At 43.6% G+C, this 22548-nt stretch overlaps 1 protein-coding gene across 2 annotated transcripts in view; it reads right to left on the bottom strand.

Moving 5' to 3' along the window:
- xpo7 (exportin 7) overlaps window positions 1-22548 on the bottom strand; it is a 96579-nt gene that overhangs the window by 3009 nt on the left and 71022 nt on the right. For both annotated transcript variants that reach the window (XM_048618567.1, XM_048618568.1), the window contains exons 15-27: window positions 21405-21478; window positions 19056-19136; window positions 18065-18128; window positions 17619-17727; window positions 16509-16615; window positions 13603-13691; window positions 11637-11744; window positions 11266-11348; window positions 9134-9348; window positions 8163-8301; window positions 6566-6726; window positions 2898-2996; window positions 836-963 (exon numbers count right to left, since the gene is read on the bottom strand). In XM_048618567.1, coding sequence (XP_048474524.1) covers window positions 836-963; window positions 2898-2996; window positions 6566-6726; window positions 8163-8301; window positions 9134-9348; window positions 11266-11348; window positions 11637-11744; window positions 13603-13691; window positions 16509-16615; window positions 17619-17727; window positions 18065-18128; window positions 19056-19136; window positions 21405-21478 — 1457 coding nt within the window. The remainder of the gene's footprint in view (window positions 1-835; window positions 964-2897; window positions 2997-6565; window positions 6727-8162; window positions 8302-9133; window positions 9349-11265; window positions 11349-11636; window positions 11745-13602; window positions 13692-16508; window positions 16616-17618; window positions 17728-18064; window positions 18129-19055; window positions 19137-21404; window positions 21479-22548) is intronic.

Raw genomic sequence — 22548 nt, 5'->3', positions numbered from 1 at the left:
CCAGTTCATAAAGTGAAGGTACTGTTAACAATGCCAGAACTTCCAGCATTTTGACACTGGGACGATGAAGGGAAGTGGTGAAGTACTTCCAAGTTGGACTGGTTGTCTCTCAGACCGGTGACTGTAGCCTTTACAGACGGTAAAGGTCACAGGTTTGGAAAGTGCTGTCAGAAGAGGCTGGCACTTTGCTGAATGTATTTTGTAGATGATGCACTAATGTAGGAGGGAGTGTATGTTTAAGGCAGTGGCTGCAGTTCAGCCTGTGCTGCATTGATCCAAGTGATACACACACTCTGGGGGTCAGGGGGGTGGGTGGTTGGAGGTTGGAGGCCAATCACTCTCCACAGGAGATTGATTCTTTTAGCTGGAACAGGCAATTGATGCCAAACTCCTGTATTGGTTCTCGGGCAGATTCGTGTGGTCAGGATCAAATATATTGGGACCATTTCAAACTTATTACAAGTAACAGCTTCTGGCCCAAAACACACAGCAGCAGCATGTTTCCCAATATTTACGAAACACAATCAATTATTCAAATCTCTGTTAACCTTTATCTGCAGCTCCAGCTTTCTCAGTCTCTCCCCGTTCACGAAATCTCACGTGCCATTCTGGTAAACCTTTGCATTCTCCTGAATGCTTGACGTGTTCAGCGTGCAACAGACTGAACAATAAAAAGGACCTGATTTAATCAAATTCAACGAGCCTTGGACTGAGAAACTGATTTTCTCTTCATGAATCACCAACTTGGTAAAAAGGGGTCTGCAATTTGACTGAGCACAAACTCCATACAGTTCACAGATTTGAGCACTGTGCGGTCCACATTATCAAAGGCTACCTGTCTCTGTTCTTGGTCAATAGGTTCCGCTCAATTCCTTCCATCAGATTCTCAAAGCAGAGGTGCATGGCTTGTTGCTTCTCTGGAGGCTGGCTGTTCACAATACTGTTTCTCAAGTCAGCAAAATACTGCAGTGGGTTGGGGAGTAGGGAGCAAGAAATAAATTCAAAGCAGGATTAGCTGCAGTGACCCAGTTTACATGTAGAGACGATCCTCTTCTGGGATATATAGTCTTACATATGCTAGCTACCATTTCCCAGTGTGGAGAGAGATTTTAAAGCATAGTGGGGTGCACTCTGTTCTGAAACATAAGCTTGAGAGTTCAATGCCACCTCCATGACTTGAACACGGTAATATAGGCTGATGATACCAGCGCAATACTCAAGGAGCATTGCGCTGATGGGGGAGTTACTTTAAAAGATGAGATTTGAAACACAGATGGGATCAGCCATAATCGAGTCACTGTAAATGGAGAGCTGTTTGACTGCAGTAGGCATTGCTGATGAATGCAGGCAGACCGACCTATAAGCAATCAACAAACAGTGGGGAAGGCCTTTCAATAGCATTGCTGATGGTGGGCCCAGGAAACCAAAGTACATGATACTGCTTGTGCAGCTGACGAATGGCTGCCCCAGTATGGGGCGATTGTGGGGAAATTTCAGACATCAGGTGGGTTTATTCTGACACTGCTCTGTTAAACAACAGTGACACCAGTTGGCCCTCACTCTCTCAGCAGCAAATCAAGCCCAACAGAGCAAACATTTGGTGACATGATCAGCTGACCCTTCACACGCTGTCTGCTTCAATCTGGGTGAAGCTAGTCCAAGTACAGTCACTTCTGAAAGTCTCTGTGAACAGAGATTTGAAAACAGTGACCTCAGTGGGTCACACTCTTGCCTTTGAGTCAAAAGTCCAAAGTGCCAATCCAGGACTTGAATACATCATTTTGATCGATAGTCTCTGTTTAACACAGAGGAAATGCTGCACTGATGGCTAGGACGATGACATTAGATTAAATTAAGACGTTGGCTGCCAGTTCAAGTAGATGTGAAGATCCCACGTGAAGAAAAGGAACATCTTCCATTGTCCTTGTGAGGAATCCAACTGCACAAAGCAATTCCCGGTCCTGGGGAGCATTGCCGAACAAAGAGATCTTGAAGGTGGAGTCACAGAGAGACAGGGTAGTGAGGCGGCATTTGGTACACTTGCCTTTATTGGTCAGTGCATTGAGAAGAGGAGTTGGGAAGTCATGTTGCGGCTGGACAGGACATTGGTGAGGCTACTTTTGGAATACTGCATTCAGTCCTGGTCTCCCTGCTATAGGAAGGATGTTGTTAAACTTGAAAGGGTGCAGAAAGGATTTTCAAGGATGTTCCTGAGTTTGGAGAGTTGGAGCTATAGGGAGGGGCTGAATAAGCTGGGGCTATTTTCGCTGGAGTGTCGGAGGTTGAGGGGTGACCTTGTACAAGTTTATAAAATCATGAGGGGCATGGATAAGATGAATGGACAAGGTCTTTTCCCTGGGGTAGGGGAGTCCAAAACTAGAGGGGCATAGGTTTAAGGTTACAGGGGAAAGATTCAAAAAGGACTGGACAGGCAACTTTCTCACCCAGAGGGTGGTGCATGTGTAGAATGAGCTGCCAGAGGAAGTGGTGGAGGTTGGTACAATTACAACTATTAAGAGACATCTGGATGGGTTGAGGGGGATTTGGGCAAAATGTTGGCAAAAGAGTAGATTAATTTAGGATATCTAGGTGGCATGGACAAGTTGGACTGAAGGGTCTGTTTCCATCTGACTTGACTGCGGATTTGCATGCCAACGTACCACTTCTGAAAGCAATGAGTTGGTTGTGAATTAATTTGGGTCATTCTGACGATGTGAATGACAACAGAAAAGCAAGGTTTATTTTTCCTCCTCTTGTCAAAACTTTTCCAGTGATCAGTGGCCAAGCACCCACAATGCTTGCCCTGCCATCCATTCAATGTATGCATGGGCCTGTCCACATCAAGTGGAGCTGTTCTTGGCACAGGAGTACAGAGACTGTGTGGCCTTCGATCTCACCTTTTCGTTTAGGAGAATTAATCCAAGCAGTGGGCGTGACATGGACCATTGATTTCTGCAGTCTTCAAAAATGATGATGTTCAGAACTGTGGACAGCATCTGTAGCAGAAAACACAATTGCTAACAAGTGGGAAAGGTTTCTGAGACACTGACATTATTTTAGAAGGCAGTCTAAGAAATAATTATGCTCTGGGAATTCATGAAATACTAAGTCATCACGCACCCAATTACAAGCAAACAATCAAAAAGGACAGAAAACCATTCAGATAGCTGTCGACCTGCGCTGACTCCTGAAATCAGCTTTAAACTTTAAAAATGGGTGTAGGCCATTCAGCCCTTCAAGCCTGTTCCTCTGTTCACTATGATCATCATCCAACTCAAAATCTTGTTCCGGTTTTTCACCCATATCCTTTGACCCCTTTGGCCCCAAGTGAGACACCCGACTTTTTGATGAAATTATACAAAGTTCTGGCCCTGATTGCTTTCTGAGGTAGCAAATTCCACAGGCTCCCCACTCTCTCACCTTTCTTTTCATCTCAGTCCTAAACGGTTTACCCCTTATCCTGACAGCCTGGTTCTGGACTCACCCATTCATCAGGAATATCCTTCCTAAAAATACCCTATCTATTCCGGTTTGAAATTTACAGGTTTCTGCAAGATCCCTCCTTCATTCTGTTGAACTCATGAATTTAATCCCAATCCATGCAACCTCACCTCATATGTCAGTCCTGCCATTCCTGGAATCAGCCTGGCAAACCTTCACTGCACTGCCTCCACAGCAAGAGCATCCTTCCTCAGGAAAGGAGACCAAAACTGTACACAATATTTCAAGTGTGGTCTCACTAATGCCCTGTATAATTGCAGGAAAATATCCCTGCTCCTGTACTTCAATCCTTGCATGATAAAGGCCAGCACACAGTTTGCCTTTTTACTGCCTGCTGCACCTGCACACTTACTTTCAGAGACTGGTGCATGAGGGAATCCAGGTCTCATTGCATGTTCCTTCCCTCAATCAACAGCTATTTAGATAACGATGTGCCTTCCTGTTTGGCTGCCAAAGCAGGAGAGCTCACTTTATCCACATGAGACTGCCCCTGCCATGTACTGGCTCACTCACTCAGCCTGTCCAAATCACACTGCAACACAGAATCCCTAGCGCGGAAGCAGGCCATTCAGCCCATGGAGTCCACACCAACCCCCAAAGAACATCCTACCCACACCCACTCCCCATTCCATCCCTGTAACCCTGCATTTTCCACAGCTAATCCACATAGCTGACACATCCCTGTATACTGTGGGCAATTTAGCATGGCCAAGCCAGCTAGCCTGCATATTTTTCAACTGTGGGAGAAATCCTGAGCACCCAGAGGAACGCCACACAGACACCCGAATCTGGAATGGGACACCAGTCCCTGGCACTGTGAGGCAGCAGTGCTAACCACTGAGCCACCCCGCTGCTCTCCCTGCATTCTCCTCACAGCTCACCCTCCCACTGAGATTTGTGTCATCTGCAAATTTAAATATATTACATTGAGTTCACTCATCTAAATTATGACTAGACATTATGAATTGTTGGGATCCTTGCACTGATCCCTGCGGCATCCCACTATTCTCTGCCTGCCGTTCAGAAAATGACCTGTTTATACCTGCTGTATCTTTCCTATCTGCTAACCAATTTTTGATCCACCCCGAGACATTACCCCAATCCCATGTAGTTCCATTTTACCAACAAATCACTTTACGTGGGACTTGGCTGAAATCCTTCTCAAAGTCCAAATAAACCATAGCCACTGGCTCCACATCATCAATTCTGTAAGTTATGTCCTCAAAGAATTCGGGAGATTTGTCAAGTCTGATTTCCCTCTTGTAAATCCATGCTGATTGTGTCTGATACTACCACTGTTTTCCACATACTCAGCCCTTAACTCTTTTACAATACACTAAAGCACTTGCCCACGACCAACATCAGGCTCACTGATAATTCCCAGTTTTTAGTACAGTTGATATTAGCTACCCTTCAATCTGTAGGAACTGTTCCAGAATTGTCAATTTAGTGAAAAGGGAAAAAGAAGCATATGTAAGGTTGAAGACGCTAAAATCAGACAGGGTCCGTCAGGAACATAAAGAAAGCAGGGAAGAACTCAAGCAGGGAATTAGGAGAGCAAGAAAGGGCCATGAAATGACCTTGTAAAGCAGGGTTACAGAGAATTCCAAGATTCTATAGATACTAGGATGACAAGAGAGAAGGTAGAACCACTCAAGGCATCAGTATTCACCCAGGAGAAGTATATGGAGGATGGTGAAATTTGTGTGGAGTATGCTAATATGCTGCGGCATTTTGAGATCAAGGAAGAAGTGGTGTTGGATCTCCTGAAGAACATTAAGGTGGATAAGTCCCCAGGGCCCGAAGGTATCTACTTCAGGTTATTCAGAGAGGTAGGAAGAGATTGCTGGCGCCTTGACCAAAATCTTTGTGTCCTCGCTCGCCACTGGAGAGGTCCCAGAGGGCTGGCGAGTAGCTAATGTTCCTCTGTTCAAAAAGGGAAATACAGATAACACAGGAAACTACAGACCGGTAAGTCTTACATCCGTGTTTGGGAAGCTGTTGGAGAGACTGATCGGGGATAGGATTTACGTGCATTTGGAAAAGCACGGCCTAATTAGGGACAGTCAGCGTGGCTTTGTGCAGGGCAGGTCATGTCTTACTAACTTGATTGAATTTTTCGAGGAGGTGACGAAGGTGATCGACGAGGGTAGAACAGTCGATGTTATTTACATGGATTTTACTAAGGGTCTCGACAAAGTCCCTCATGGTAGGCTCATCCCGAAGATTAAGGTGCATGGGATGGATAGGGTGGACAGGTGATGTCTTTTTCTCAGGGTGGAAATGTCTAATACTCAGGGGCATAGGTTTAACGTGAGATCTGCGAGGCAAGTTTTTTTTTTTTTTTACACACAGGGCGAAAAGTGAAGCCAGGGGACTTGGCAGAAGCAGTTATAATCAAATTTTAGATGCATTCAGGCAGCTACATGAACAGGCAGATGGGATCAGTATAGAATGGAACAAAAGTAGAAATTGCTGGAAAAGCTCAGCAGGCCTGGTAGCATCTGTGGACAGAAATCAGTTAACGTTTTGGGTCAAGTGACCCTTCCTCAAACCTATCAGGATTTTTCTCCACAAATGCTGCCAGACCTGCTGAGCTTTCTAGCAATTTCTATTTTTGTTTGTGATTTACAGCATCCATAGTTCCTTTGGTTTTTATTTAGTTTAGAATGGCATCATGGTTGGTGCAGTCTTGGTGGGTGAAGGGTCTGTTCCTGAGCTGTACTGTTCTAAGTGACAGTGAAGCATTTCGGAAAACATCTAGCAATACCTTGGCCCAAAGGACAGCTTTGAAGGAGTGCCTTGAAGGGGGGTGAAAATGCAGAGTGGTTTAAATAGAGGATTCCAGAATTTAGAGCCTTGCTTTCATCTCCTGAGGCCGTCATTGATGGAGCAATTCGTATCAAAGACCAACAAGAGTGGATACATGCAGGAGCTCTGATATCGCAGAGGGTTTTAGGCTGGAACAGACCACAGATATATGATAGCCATGAGGGAATGGGCAATAGCTCAGTTATGACAGGATCAGAGCTCGACAGATTTTGGAACTCCTGCCAGGGTTTACCTGTTGAATCATTTCAGGATGCTGCTGCATGATGTGTAGGAAGCGGTCACTCTCCTGGGATAATGGTGTTGTTCGTTTCTTTGTGCTACGGGATAGCTGCTTGAAGAGGTATGTTACAATGTGGTCCAGACTTGAGCAGCAACCTGTACACACCATCGTGTCTGAAAACAAACCAACAGGGAAGATTATGAGCTCTCTTCCTTTGGCCTCACGTCTTCCGTGCCAGACTTCCATTTTATACGATCATGGCTGGCACTGCTTGAGTCAACTGAATTGACCTTGTTCCATGTCTTGCATTAACATTCTGCAGTGAAATGGAGTCTATTCTCCAGGCCACAAACACAGGCAATGGCTTGGAAACTATGGGCCACCCAAGCGTCAGGGACCCTTTCTCAAGTCCCAAAGAAAGGAAAGCATGATATTTGGATCTGGCCTGGTGATGGGAGTTGCTGGAAAGATAACATATTTAGACATCAGGCTGCCTCTGGACTGCAGTTCAGAATTTTTTTTGTCGGGGTTTGCTCCCTTAACCCTTCAACTTTTTTAAGATACCCATGAGGCAGTGGAGCTCTTAGCCCAGACTGGGAGTTTGGTTCCCGTGTGTCAGGCTATGTCCTGCACCCTGCATGCCTACCAGCAAACCTCCTCCACGTTCCTCTGAAGCTGTGGCCTACGGTGGTGAGGGACCAGGTTTCGATGTCACTTTGAGAAGGAACAACATAAGACTTGGCAATGAATAGATAATACTGACAGAGAGAAATGTGTACACTTGGCTCTTTGTAGCATGACGCTGCTCGCCAAGGGCCAGCTGTAAATGCGAAGCAAACTAATGTACAAAAGGGTTAACTCTCTTCTTCCACAGACAGAATGCACTCAATCAACTTGGACACAGCACTCACTCCTTCAGGTCCTCCATCCATACAGTCAGCTGTGACTCAGTGCATGAACTCTCTCATTACTGAGACAGGGAGTGCTGTACTTCAGTCCTTCTTCACAAAGTGCAGCACACAATTTAAGTCAATGTCCCCAAGGATTGAGGATGTTACTTTCCAATGTGACATGAGGCATGTCCTGTACCACAACTAAAACAGCAACAGAGCTCTTCCTGATACCTTGGCTAACATTTAGCACTGGAACAACATAACTACAAACAGGTTGTCTATCAGGTCATTAGCATATGGTTCATCAAGGCTTTGTTCTCAGTGATTGACATAGATCTGAATGATTAAGCGATGACAGAAAAATGCTGAAAGCCCCTTCCAACTTTCAGAGCAAACAAGCAAGTTTGCAATGTGAGCACAGGTAGGGTCACATCACCACGGCTTCTATGGCGCATTTACCAGAGATCAGGAGCTGTAAAGGGCACTCTTGGGAAGTCCCAATGTTTAACTTTTACTCAGTCAGTGCCAAATGTTCTGAATAGAAGTGTCCACAGTGAGAGTTGGACAAGAGTGTCCGTCCAAACGGGAACCTAACTACGTTCAGTTCTCACCCACTTGATTTGTAGAGCTTAATGTAAATTCCTGTGACAAAGTTACTAAAGAGAAAAGTTTGATCAGAGCTTCAATTTTTACCATCTGAATGACAAATTACTTACCCAGTGCAGTAAGACCTTCTGAAATGGAGGACAGAATGTACATGATAACATGAGGTTCCAGGCTGGCAATAAAATTCATGTGGTCCTGGGTAAGAACTTCTAACAAGGAATAATAGGACTGACTGAGCTTGGGGTAATCCTGGGGAAGGAAAATGAGAAAACAATGGAACATTAAACCGCAGAGAGCAAAGAGAAGATTTAACACTGGTTGCTACAAAGAGAGAGTCTGGACAGAGCTTAAAACAAGGACAATTGTTGGAACATAGAAAATTGAATAAGTATTTGAAGCTATGGACAAAACAGCAAAGTGAGAAGCCATAACCACCATGAGAACGGAAACACTCAGCAGCGCCACCACAAGTTATTTATTAAACCAAATAATCTAAAAACAAAACTGAAGTTTCCACGACAATTTGAAATTTTCACCATTTCTTCTTTACAAACAGAAAAAAAAAAGACAATGGTAATTCGAAGTTTTGGTCCATGGATTCTCACTTAAATCATTCCAGGCTTCCCACGTGGCAGAAGATGCGTTACTCAATGTGAGGGAGAGTTCTGAGGCACCCAGGTGTGGGGTGGGAGACACAGGACATTTCTCTTTGCGGAGAGAGTAACATTAGTCGAGGGCTTGGTACTACATTGCAACATAAGACAACAACTAAATATGATCATACAAAAAAACCTGACAGATTAAAAAAAAAGCCCGACGATAATTGGCAGATAATCGATTGGGGTGCAGGAATTAGTCATGCAGGCACAAACATAGAGGCCAAGCAGTAACTTCCCCAAACAACCAACAGTCACACAATCATCAGTGACTCTCAATGGGTTTCACTGTGCGACTTGTACTGGCTCCAGACAGGAAACACGTCGGAGCTCTGCACACCGACTGCTCTGCTTCCAACTACGTTTTTTTCAGAGGAATCAATCCCTAAAACACCTGTGCTCTACCTGACGGCAAGGACACTAACCAGAAGGTCACTGTGAGGAATTGATAGGAGGAGTTTAATGAACGTTTGCAAAGCATTGTCAAGGGCATCGTCACCATAGAGACGGAAGACACCAAAGTTGACATAGTTGCCACTCAGAGCTGCTTTCAACATGGAGAAGCAAATGGAAATTCCTTTCAATTTGAGTCCATAAACCTGGTCCTTTGGTACCTCTCCCAAGGTGAGGATACGGTTACCTGTGTGAATAAAACACAAAGATTGCAGTTTTCATAAACCTACATTAAATCCTCAAATATATCATGAGTATCATTACATACAGGAAAAGACAACATTGGTAGTAACACCCTTCATACAGAATGGTCATAATTAATTACTTGCAAAATGGCACACTTATAACCTGCAACGATTCATGCCATTGTTAGAGATGAAAATTTTCAAGTTACAAAGGACAAAATCTAGACAAGATCAAGATGATCAACACTCCCACCCAATGTTACGGTATTTCACTGATGGGTCTACTGTAAAGTTCTTCAGACCTTGCTCAGAGCCTCGTGTGATTTCGAGTGCGTGAGCTTTCAATGCTTCAGAGTTTGGAATTTGAACTTGTGCCATGTGGGTTTTGGTCTACGTGCATGAAGAGATTCAATTATCAACTTGTCTGTCCTTCTTGGAGTCATGATTTTAAACCAGTCAGTGTCAAGAAGCAGCTGACTAGGGTCTCTTCTGGAGTGATTATGGGAATTTGTTTGTGATCTGAGAGTTTTACAATCAGAGGGTGTGAACATTCAAAGGCCATTTGTTTGTTTTGGTTCAGGACGATCAGAAATGAGTTTTTGTTTTGAGAACAACTCAGTGTGGAAAATCTTTTTTGGCTGCTCGCTGAAGACCTGGCTGGGGTTTTAAGTAAGAACAGTTTCTATCAGAGAAATGCGTTTGTTCAGAACAATTAGGAAATCAGTTATGCTCAGTTTCAAGTGTTTTAATTGAACAATTCCTGCCAAGAGGTGTATAATTACAACTGTGGAGCAGTTATTTGAAAGTTTAAGATCAGTCGTGTGAATAATCAATGAAAAGACTGTTAAGCTCTCTTGACCAAGGATCAAAAGAAAGTTACCTCAAGCCGATCGAGGTGATCCAGCACAGAACTCTCTCTGGGATCCAAGTATTGGAAAGTGACAGTATTGGGAATAGGTGGGACTGCATCTTGCTGTGTTTTGAAATCTTTCAAATTACAATAGATGTAAATAGCTTGATGGGTTCTATTTTATCCTCATTTCTATGGCATGATAACTTATGTTTTCTTGTTAAAACCCAATCTGCAGCATTGTGTGCTTATGTTTCAGTGGAAGGCCACCAGACTGAATAAAACAGAAGTCCATCATGCCAGATTTCAGTCTGGGATCTGACTTGTCCAGCAGTAACATCAGGTAGGATCATCACACTTGTGACAAGCCAGGGACACCACATTCAGGGACCCAACATCCAAAATGGTTGTAGAGGATGAATTAATTTATAATCATCCAACTGAATTTGATAGTCAGGTTCCAGAGGCAAGGCAAGAGACAGTGGGCATGAGAGGGTGAGCAATGAGAAGGAAACAGATTTATCAGCAAGGGGAGGAGATATTGAATAGAGCATCATCCTGTGTGACACATGGGGAGAGAGTGCATCGTGGGAACATCACGATTTGTAACCCAGAAGACTATGCTCATGATTTGCGGAAGATCGTGTCAGATGCCATTTCAGCACAGAATTTAAATGCAATCAACTGCTGCATTTAAGTGAAAGCTATTCTCGGTCACAGTAGCCGTGAAAATCTTATCAATTATCGCAATTCAATATCTGCCAGTCCCTCACCAGTCTTAACTACATGAGACTCCAGGCTGACAATGCATTGACTCTTCACTGCAACTCTGAAACAGGCTAGCAAGTTGCTCTGTTGAGATTGGGCAAGGACAACAAACGCTGACCCATGTCCCATCAGAGGAGGGAAAAGATGACACTTTCAAAGTTCTATTGAGTAATTCTCATTCAGCTTGTGTCGAAGCTGAAGCGGGGTACAGAGGTGAGCAAGAGCTAGAGTAGGAAAGCAGGAAAGCTGCTGGAAGACAATCACATTGCACTGAAATGCAGCGAAGCTGAATGACACTGACCGTAAGTTGTAATCATTTTACTCGTCTCGCGAAAAAGGAGGATCCCATTCGGAGAAGACACATCAAACTGCAGCCGCTGTGACCTGCAAACAAGATAGAAGACTAACAGGATCGTGATGTTGCAAACCTGATCATGATGTCAGAAAACAAACACTCCAAGCATGGCATTCGGCTGAAGATGCCGTAAGATCTCACTCCGAGCAATAGAACCCAACTTCAAAAACACAATTTCTTCTGCACCATGACACCGTAGATACTGAAACCTATGTACACATCACTGCAATGCCAGGATAAAAGCTAGTTCCCCGAAATATCACATCGCTGAAAAGGAGAAATCTCACCGATGGTCATGGGAAGAGTCACTACTTTACCTGTTGTGGACCAGTTCAGCCATCAATTTGAGGATGGGCGTTGTGCATGCTGGGTCATGATACCAAAGTTCCACAACACGCTGTAGTATAGGCATGTACGTGGGATAGCTGGGCACAGATAACTAAGGAAATTAGGTCAACTATTAAAATAATTTGCGATCGTTAAAAGACCTCACAAACTTCAAGGGAGGGGGAACAGGCTTCATTAGACTGATTGAAGCTCCATTTCTAAGCTCTAAAAGCACCTATTAATTCTCTCTAACTTCACAGAGTACTTCACTCTGAAGTACTGTTCAGATACAGCCATTGATTTGGTGACAGACAGGCAAGCCATTTTTGCACAGCAAGATCTCACAGACAGGAACCAAGAGTCATTTCATAGCACTGACCTCGATGCACGCTCGAATATAAAGATGGTAATAGAATGATCAGCAATATTGCTTGAGGGAGTAATCTTGCCCATGACACCGAAAATCCTCAGAACGGTACAGCAACTTGAACACTTTCCGACAGGCAAACAAGACCTTCACATTTTATCCACAGCCCCCTCTCTCAGCACACAACTCCACAGCAGAGCTGTCCCTCAGTGTCTATCTCTGACAGCGCACTACTTCCTCAGACTGACCAAAAACGTCTGCCTCAATTATGAATTCAAATTCCAGGACCATTTGATTCAGAGATTAATCCAAATTTCAGTCAATTTCACAGACCTGGAACAGCACAGAGTTTCTTGTGATTATCCTGCTGCAAGAACATTCTTGGAAAGCTCGTGCTTCTGCTCTAAAGTTACCAAGATTGGTAAAATGGTATGCGTGTGGCAGAGCCAAGCGTTACCTGGTCTGTGGGAAATTTAGCAAAATGAGTAGCTAACTCTTTCTGACTTTAAACGTTTGACATAGCAGAAATTCTTACCGTCACTATTGGTTGCAAATATTGAAAGTTCTCATTTATGCTTTTTGATATTTCAATGCATTTGCAGTGGTGTCCTCTGCTTGTCCCAGGAGACAATGGTCACTGACCATGGTATATGTTACTTGTGTATCGAGCATCTTCTGTTGTGGTTGTACAGGCCAACCCGGAGTGACAGTCCCTCCTGTAACTGTCACCTAAGTACAGTGTTGGTCTGATACATTTCTTTGCACCAGGCTCTCTTTTACACCATTTGTGGAAATGCTGTATTTGACCAACTCATTTTCAGGCTTGTCTCTCTGATTTGCTGAAGCCATTTTGACTCCCATCAGCAGGCAAAAAATAAAGTGCGAGCACTTGTTCATGTTTGTGGCTGGATCTGCTGAGACGCTTGATTCACAGTGACCCACTTGCACTCTCAAAGTATCAGGAGCCCTCGGTGAATGAATGCGAGCCAGCTGCCTGCCACTGAAACGAGGCTGTCACTGTTTTCCAGGGTTCACCAGTTTTCGTTTTAACAAATTGTGCACCCTGCACAAGTTTAATGTCGGTGAAAAGCTAGCCATCAACACGACAACAGCATGAAGGCACTGAAATGATAAAGGTGTCTTCAGCAACGAATGAAGCTGTTTTCTCAATTTCTCTCTTCGCTGAGTCAACAATAATTCTTGACTGAGGGCCCAAGGCAGCGCAAAGGGACCACAAAGTCTTCTCTAAACCATCCAGTCCATAAACTATGCACTGTGTTTTCAACTTTGCTACACTATGTTCATCTCCAACATGAATTCGGGAGATCACACAAACAATTGAAATCAAACCAGTGGGTCGCGGGCAAGATTTCTCAAGTCTCGACCTCATGCTGTCCTTTATTCACACAGCACAATAGCCAGGCAACATGATGTGGATTCTCAGCAATAGGTAACATGCCTGACTCTAAACAACGGTACAAAACTGTCAAAGTAGCACTCAAGCTAGGAACTGAAACTGAGGTGCTCCTTTTCCAGTGATGTTAAGTCACAGACTTGGCGGTTTTTGACTCCAAACACAAAAAGGATACATCCAGTCAAACAGCATCATAAAGCTGGTCTTAGCATTAAAGGCAAAGGCAATTCCCCTCAGATCTCTCACGAGGCCAACGAGCGTTCGCTGCAAGCAAACAAACATCAATGATTATCATTAGACAAACACACGTGCAGCCCCAAGTCCCTCAATTCCCTTACAGATCTGGCATTCTGGCTGAGATAGACAGAAAGGGTTACAGGGGACAGGCAGCAAACTGGGGGCAAGGCCTCAAATAGATCAGCATGATCTTGGTGAAAGGTGCAGCAGGCTTGAGGGACCGAATAGCCAATTCCTGTTCCCATTTCTTTGAATCATCAGACAGGTTGCTGTAAGCTGAGGTACACTGCTGCCCGTGACAAGGGCCTCAGCCCTTGAATGTGACTGCTAAATAAGAACATGTCTTTTACTGCACAAACAAAGTATTTGAATCAAATCAAATGCAGCAGAGAAAACTGCCCTACACCTGCATGGCCTTTCCACATGGGGGGCATTTATCAACAGCTTTAACACTGTGCACAGAAATGTCACAAGGCACATCTGTTCTAAACTGCACACCAGAAATTACACTCCCCAGTTTGGATTTCAACTCACAGCAAGCTCCTCTGTGAAAATTACAGCCATTTCAACTGGACGTACAGCTCTCACTGTTGAGTCAAGCCACAATGCCTAACATAAAACAATTATAAAATTGGGAATACAGAAAAGCAGGGTAACAGAGTTTTTTGTGTGAAAGGATGGCAGGTCAAAGAGGCTAAGTGGAGTGAATATCCTGCAGTATGTGTGAAATCATGGACAGACTGTGTTTCAGCCGAATACATGTGCAGAAGTGTCAGCGCCGACACAAGCTTGAGCTCCACGTTTTGGAACTTAAGCAGTGGCTGGAATCCCTGTAGTGCATCCATGTGGCACCAGATGATGTCAATAGCACATACAGGTGGTTACATTGCTGATTAGAAGTGTACGTGGAGAGGGTGACTTCCAAGCAGCCTAACAAAACCAGGCAGGTCATACAGTTGTCCTGAGGCTACTGCGCTTGTTTATTAGAATTCATTGTGGAAAATGCAGAGGGTGATGGCTCTTCAGGGGAACGCAGTCTGTGGCATGAAACATGTCTCAGCTGTCCTGCTGAAACCTCAGATTGGAAGTGCTGCACGTGGAAGTTGAGTGAACTGAAAAACAGCAAATGGCAGCAGATACTGTTTGGAGTTACTTAAATGCCACCCAACAGAAATCGTGTGGGACATAGTACGAGTTAAGAGAAGCTTGTGTCATGGACCACAGTTATCATGGTGACTTCAACTGAATATTACACTGGGTAAAGCAACTGAGCATGAACGCTGTGGGGAATGAGTTGATGCAGTATCACAGGAATGGTTTTCACAGGCAATATGCTGAGGAGCCAATGAGAGGACGTGCTATTTTTGATCTCGTATCATGTAATGGAAAAGGGCTAATTAATAATATTTTGGGGTAATTGACCAAAAGCAGAATCAGGAGAACTCATCATGGGGAATCACAAATTGGCGAACAAGCTAAAGGATAGCTTTGCGTCTGTTTTCATTGATGAGGACAAATAAAATCTCGCAGAATTAAACATCCAAGTAACTGAAGAGTTAAAGAGAATTAGTAACTGTAATAAGGCTATACTGGAGAAACTCATGGGGCTGCATGTTGGTAAATCCCCAGGACCTAAACGTGGGATAGGCAGTGATGTACTGGTATGGATTAATGACTAACAGATAGAAAACAGACAGACTGTCAGAACAGATGAGTCTTTCTGGCACTGGCACACTGGGTCTTGCAGGGTACCACCAGGATTAGTACTTGGGCCCCAGTTGTTTATAGGATATAACAAAGACTTGAGATGGGGACCGAATGTAGTATTTCCAAATTTGCAGATGATGCAAAGCCAAGTGGGAATGTGCGCTGTGGCAAGATGTAAAGTGACCTCAGGAGAGTTTGGGCAGGTCTAGTGAGTGTGCATGAAGATAGCAGATGGAACGTAGAAAAATGTGGCATTCCCCACTTTGGTACAAAGAACTGATGGGCACAGTATTTCTTGATCGTGAGATGCTGGCAAGTGTAGATGTTGGGACGAGGTGTTCTTGTCGATAGGTCACCGAAGGTTAACAAGTAATAACAGCAAGTTATTAGCAAGCCTCCTGGAATGCTGACTTCTATTCTAAGACGATTTGAGGACAGGAATAGTGAGGTTTTGCTTCAATTGGATAAGAGTTAAACCTGGAGTAGTCTGTGTAGTTTTGGTCTCCTTACCTCAGGGAAAATACTATTGCAACTGAGGTAGTAAACAAAGGTTCACCAGACTTGTTCCCCAGATGGAACTGGCCTGTGGAGAGAGACAGGGAAAACTGGGCCTGTATTCTCTAGAGTTTCAAAGAATGAGAGGTGATTAGGTCAACACTATCTGACAAAGGGGCAGCACTCCAAAAGCTTGTGATTTCAAACAGACCTGTTGTACTACAATCTGGTGTTGTGTAACTTCTGATTTAGGACTGAGGTGAGGAGAGATAATTTCAGAGGGAGGTGCATCTTCGAAATTCTCTACGAGGGGGCTGTGGGAAGTTCCGTCTTTGACTATGTTCAAAGTCAAGATTGTAAGATTTCTGATCACCAATGGCGGACAGGGTTATGAGGATAATCCAAGGACTGAACTGTTCGATCTCTCATGATTGTACGAAACAGCAGAGCAGGGTCGGCAGCTTGAATCATCCGCTAACACCGTTAACAATGTTTCTATAAAGATGTTCATGAGAAATTGCTTTACAAATCAATCAAGATCAAAGCTACAGAACCAAGTTGCTCTCAGTTTAGTTTTGCAAATATAATACAGTTTAGCTTAAAATCCTGCAGCTGCAATTGAGGGAATGAGGAAAGTTGCACCTTAGCGTCTTGCTCATTGAACGTGTTGGAATTAAACATCTGTGCCACTGTTTCAAATGCTGCTGTTAAAGGGAGCATGAACTGCTCAAACTGGTCTTCGTCCTCACCTGTAGGATTCAACAAAGCATCTGATGAGTTACTCGCAAGACTCTTTTTCAAACACCAACATTCTCATATTTTTCCTGAATCATCAATTCCTGGTCAGTTGCTCATTGGTATCGGCCTCAAGTGGCTGATGTTGGTAAGCCCACACAAATGGGTCTTCAACTGGAACTGAGCCAGATCCTGCGTGCACCCAGAATATAAGCATACATAGACGCACTTCCAGCAGCACCCCTAGTGAACTTGTGCTGATCTAAAGCTTGTCCTGTTTTCCCCACTGTACATCAGTTGATTCTTCTGGTGAAGTAATCCAACTGAAAAAACACTATTCTATAGTGTCCTCTGGCTCTCAGCAATTTTTTCCCCTCATTTTCAAACTGTGCCCATTGTATCTTCCAATCCTAACAGCAATTTGTTCAGAAACTTAAACTTAATGTTCAAATTCTCCAACCTCCAAAAGAGTGAATGACCTCTTGTCTCCATTGCTCTGTTTGTTCAGATTTGGCAGCTCCTGCCCAGTTCCCTGTGCTTTTCCACCATTCTCTCCTCATTCAAAAACCTCCTTGAAATCCTTGTCATTCAATTGCACTCTCCGCCTCTCCAAGTCTCCTTCTACAATCCCAGCTGAGACATCACATTCAGAGCGTGAGTGTAATCAGAATCAGGGCAGTCAAGTCCCGACTCTGACAAACACTCCCAGGTAACCGCTGAGAGCCCTACAATTTACCTTGTGTGAGGTGCTCTGATGTCTTCTCCATGTGTGGAGCTGTGGAACTGCCAGCTGCAGTAGATATCAGAAAGTGTTATACACACTGGTTACAGAAAATCACCGTCATTTTTACGGCACTAGTTGGTTTTGAGAACATGGAACTTTTATCTTCAGTCAGCTAGAAAATTATCTACTCTGGATGTTCAGCCATGTTCCGCCAATGTTTAAAATGATAACTGTTTGTGCAGATTGACAGTCAAGGATAATTCATCCCTCTGACATTTGCAGCTCTTGCATACCTAGATCAACCATAAGCAAGCGTCCAAGTGCTGTGTAGAAGGTGGTGCGGCAACGCATGTCACTCAGGTTTGATTGGTTATTGATGCCCAGGAACGAGAAGTGTTCGCTCTGTCAATTCAAGGTGCAACACAAAAGATTACTCACTGGTCTTACTGACATTAAAAATAAACAATATACAGCATCAAAACCACTGTCACACTCCATTTTATGACCATCAAAACCTTCACTCCAAAATGAAATCCAGAGGTTTGTGATTGATTCAGATTTTAACAGGAATTAACCTGAACTGATTATTTCTAATGAGAACCAAGTTGGGAAAGTGACACCACCAACAAAGTAGAATCAATGTACCCACTTGGATTGAGACCATTCCAAACTTCATCAAGGGAGAAGGCACTAAGTGAAGGGCCAAGAACAAAATGAGAGTGATATATGGGGTACTTACTGTGTGATTGTTCAGCATGAACTGAACAGCAGTGAGTTTCACCAGCTTCCTCACACTGCTGTATGTACAGAAAAACAGTCAAGGATAATAAACTACTTTTGATATCAGAACTGCACTCACTTCTTAATTTGTTTCGTTCCCTTCCCTTCTATTCCAAAATCCATGTTGAAAAAGTCTTTCCTTTGGCAGCTGGAAGCGATATGAGGCAGCATCAGGAAGAACTCCATTCACTAATTCCCTTCCTTTCGGGGTGGAAATGCCTCCTAGAAACTGTACAGCACCTGCTGAACTCACTTATAACAATCCATTTTACATTGGCTTTCCAACATAACCCAACACAACACAATGAATCTGGGTGTATTTAAAACTGGTCAGAGCAAAGGATATGGCTGTCTGGATGTCACTATCCATCATTTTGTCATAAAGAGTCACAATGATCTCTACTGAACACGGGTTTATGTACAGGCACTAAAATTTTACACCAGCGACTGACGATGCTGGTGTTCAATGCTAAGGCAAATAACTCAACTGGCAAAACAATACTCAAAACTATTTTCCTGACATGGTTTGCAATCTGCATTCGGTGATTCTACTCCTGGAACTTGGTGTTAAACATGGACCGTGTGCACCATCGCCTTGCTCCATCCTTGCCCTCCAATGCTTCTTGTTCTTGTGGATCTCCATTATGACTGGTGTAAATGGGGCTCTTCAGATAACCCCAATTCGCAAAGCCTTACCTGCAGCCTGACTGTGTTGAAATTAAAACACACCTGACAGTATTTACCACGTCAAAATATCTGAGCACGTTCTTACTAGACTTTGTCCGTCCTGATTTTGTACCGAGATGTGGCGCCACATCCAGCCTATAGTCCTGATTTGTCCCTTCAGTAACCTTAAGACAATGCAGTTGGACTTGACCCTTCACCTTTGGATCCGATAAGCCAGTAATCCTGTTTAAGTGACCTATTTTGTTTTGTAAATGAAAGGATATCCAATAGAGAGATCATTCAGCAGCTGAAGCGTCTTTGAAGTTATTGGTTCGCACCTTCCCCAGAACTTCAGGTTGGTAATTCTGGTTGGAGATCAGAGGTACATTGTTAATCATCAAGAACAAAAACAAACTTTCAACAATATTTTCTCAAATTTCAAACAGAGGCACTAATAGATCAGTGTATTCACTCCAACGATTTTTAACTCAATAGAAGAATCCAAGTGAAATTCTGAGCACAGCACACATGGAAGTTAACCAACTGATTTTACAGTCAGGCTTTACTATGTTGCACTGTCAAAATGAAAGGAATTATAGCAACTGGAAGTCAGTGCTTCATGTCTACAAAGTGTGTTCAATCTACATTTTGATTTGATTTATTATTGTCACATGTACAGAGATACAGTGAAAAATATTGTTTTACATGCAGATCATACCATACAAAGTGCACACGGGTAATGGAACAGAACGACGAAAACAATGTTACAGCTGCACTGAAGGTGCTCAAACAGCGAGGTGAACATGAAATTTGAGAGGTCCATTCAAAAGTATAATAAAAGCAGAGAAGAAGCAGTTCTTGAACCTATTGGTATGTTTGTTTAAGCTTTTGTATCTTCTCGCTTATGGAAGGGTTGAAAGATATTATAAGTGAGGTGGGAGGGGTCTTGGATGATGTTGGCTGCCTTACCGAGGCAGTGAGAAGAACGGGTGCAGTCAATGGATGGGAGGGTTGGCTTGTGTGAAGGACTGAGCTGTGTTCACAACAGTCTGCATTGAGTGGGGCTGACCGAGTTACATTCAATGCTTCTCAAATAAACCACCTCTGTACATCTCGGACAAACTCACACTTAACTTGCAGACACAGTCTCTGCTCCTTTCTCAAGATGGGAGTGGGTTCCATGTGAAATGTGCTGCGTTTGTTTTTTTTTAAGTGGCATAATGACTTAGTCATTCGTAGCTGATAGGGCACATGACATGTAACTTATGACCTGGGCGCTTACCATGGAACCCAGCGGGTTGTGCTAAGCCAGGGGAACGATTAACCTCAATCCCTGACAAGCTGGATTTCTCACTCTGACAGATATTACTGTCCCCTTGATTTCAGTACTAGATAAAATTAGAACAAGTGGCCAACTATGGCCATGATCCCTTGAACTCAGGAATGTGCCATCTTGGCAATGCTGACAGATCCTGCTACTGGGATGTAGGATTTTGCCATGAATTAAGCCACAGCACTAAAATCAGCCACTTTGTCAACTTTCAGAAACTTGAAACAAGAAATAAAAAATCCAAGTGCCAACACAGTCGAGCTGCCCGAGCTTCGAACTCGAAGCCACGAGCTCAAAAATGTGAAGCGCAGAATTTATCGAGTTTTAATTGGCCACAAGAGGTTAGCAGAAGTCCACAAGCAAGCTGATGCATCTGTGACAGGCCACGATGAAAAAGCAGGTTCTGTACGGACATTGGACCAAGGTCAAATCCCTGGAATACTGTCCAAAACAGGCTGGAGGAAGCTCAGTTAAGACTGAAAACCTGAAGGTCTGAAGTCAAAGAAGTGCACAAACTTTCAGAGATAGACAAATTTATGAATGCTGCTTCCAACTCAAATTGTCATACGATTCCCAGCCAGCAACATCAACTTGAATGGGCAAAGTTTTGGGAATTAGAGTTTCTGTGCTCAAGTATTAAATTTGAATAGGACTAAGTGGAGCCAGTTCAGCATCATGTTCACTTCATTCTCTTTCAGTTGACAGTACAACTCTTCCCTTGATCAAGGGAGAAACTAGAAATGGGTGTTCAGTTTTCCACTGTGCGTGAAAGACAGCCTTTCCTTCTCTGCCCAATTGAATTGTGTTCCACAGAAGATGCTGAGGAAAGGACAAAGGGTGGGTTCATGTATCAGGTGAACTGAGTGTCTGTTTAAGAGGCATCGCCCAGAACATGAATTCATCTTTCAGACTGTGGATTCCCTGGGACTTGTTTCTATTTTTCTTCATCGCACCTTGGCTTTTCAGAAAACATCTGGGAATGTTCAACATGCGTCCAGGTACAGATTCCGACTAAATGGAAGGTTTTGTGGTTCCCAAAGCACAGGCTTAACCTTCCTCACATCAGAGGTCAATTTAAGTTCACTTACACCTCCTACCTCAGTGTTAGTAATGTGCATGAGCAACTGCTTGGAGGGTTGAGGGGGAATTGAACTGATTTATCTATTTTCTACAGGAATCGAGGGACCTGACAAACTCAAATCATACGACAATCAAGAACTGAAATGCCAAACATATGACCACAGCATGCTGTTGAACCAACAGGTCATCCAAATGGCAGAGGACCCTGTTTGCATACACTCACATTTTTCCAATGAAAACACTCAGGACCATTGTCTCATCATTGAGCCCCAGGACCTCAGACAGTCTGCGGTACAACTGCACAGAGAGGGGAAAAAAGCATAAACCATCATTAGAAAACAGACAGAAACCATTGGGACAGCCAAATCAATCAGTTTTAATGATGTTGAGTGAGGGATAAAAGTTGACCAAGATACAGAGAATCCCCTACTTTTGCATTTTTCAGTTCAACAGTCAGACAAGACCTCCTGGGCATATCTCAATGTGAGATGGGAATCTTTACAGTAAAGCACTCCTTCTGTACTGTACTCAAGCTTCATGTGCTCAAATTTCTGAATCAAGCCATGAACCAGGAACATCAGCAGAAGTGCGAATGTCACCAACTGAGCCAAGGTAACAGTCAGAACGAAGCCAAGTACAAAGAATAACCTCACATTACACGTACCTTTAATCTTTGACAAAACAGGCTAAGCTGCTCATAAACATGAACCTTCTTAATATTACTGAGAGTAGCAACAGCAGAACAAAAAAATGTCAACAGTGATAGTGTCCTCAAAAATGTACCTTAACCACAAACTAAATTCTTGATGCAAATCTGGTCTGCATCTATATCTGTTTCATTAACGAACGATTAAACAGAATGGTGTTTATATTAATGAAAGCTCGACAAAGATTTACATTTTTGTTGGCATTAATCAGTCTTGCAAATGTTCTACAGCACTGAATGCTGTTTGAAAGTACAATGGTGATTAAGTTCGCACGAGGCACAAGATCCTACGAACAATGACAAAATGAATCAACATTTCCATCTGTTTGCACCAAGGCAGTTGCTCCTACTTACGTCACACACAATACTCCATGGGTAAACACCTCAGCCCGCAGCACCACAAGGTCCCCAATATCAGTCCTAGGCCTGTGTAGTCATTGGTAATGTTTAACCAGGCTGGCACAGAGGGTACTAGAGCTAACTATGTGCCCTTGACTGACTAAGGGGTGGAGTGGGGAGGTGGGAGATCCAGATGGGACGAGTTCCTGCTCCTTATTACCACTTAGGGACCTCTTGCCATCTGCTGGAACTGTATGTCTGCTGATGGTGGTTGAGAAAACAGCTCCAATTCGACAGTGAAACTGCTCTTTCCCCCTGCCAA

The sequence above is a fragment of the Rhincodon typus genome, chromosome 40 (genome assembly GCF_021869965.1).
Source record: "Rhincodon typus isolate 14 chromosome 40, sRhiTyp1.1, whole genome shotgun sequence".
Classification (NCBI taxonomy): Eukaryota; Metazoa; Chordata; class Chondrichthyes; order Orectolobiformes; family Rhincodontidae; genus Rhincodon; species Rhincodon typus.
This window is presented reverse-complemented; position numbering and strand designations above follow the sequence as displayed.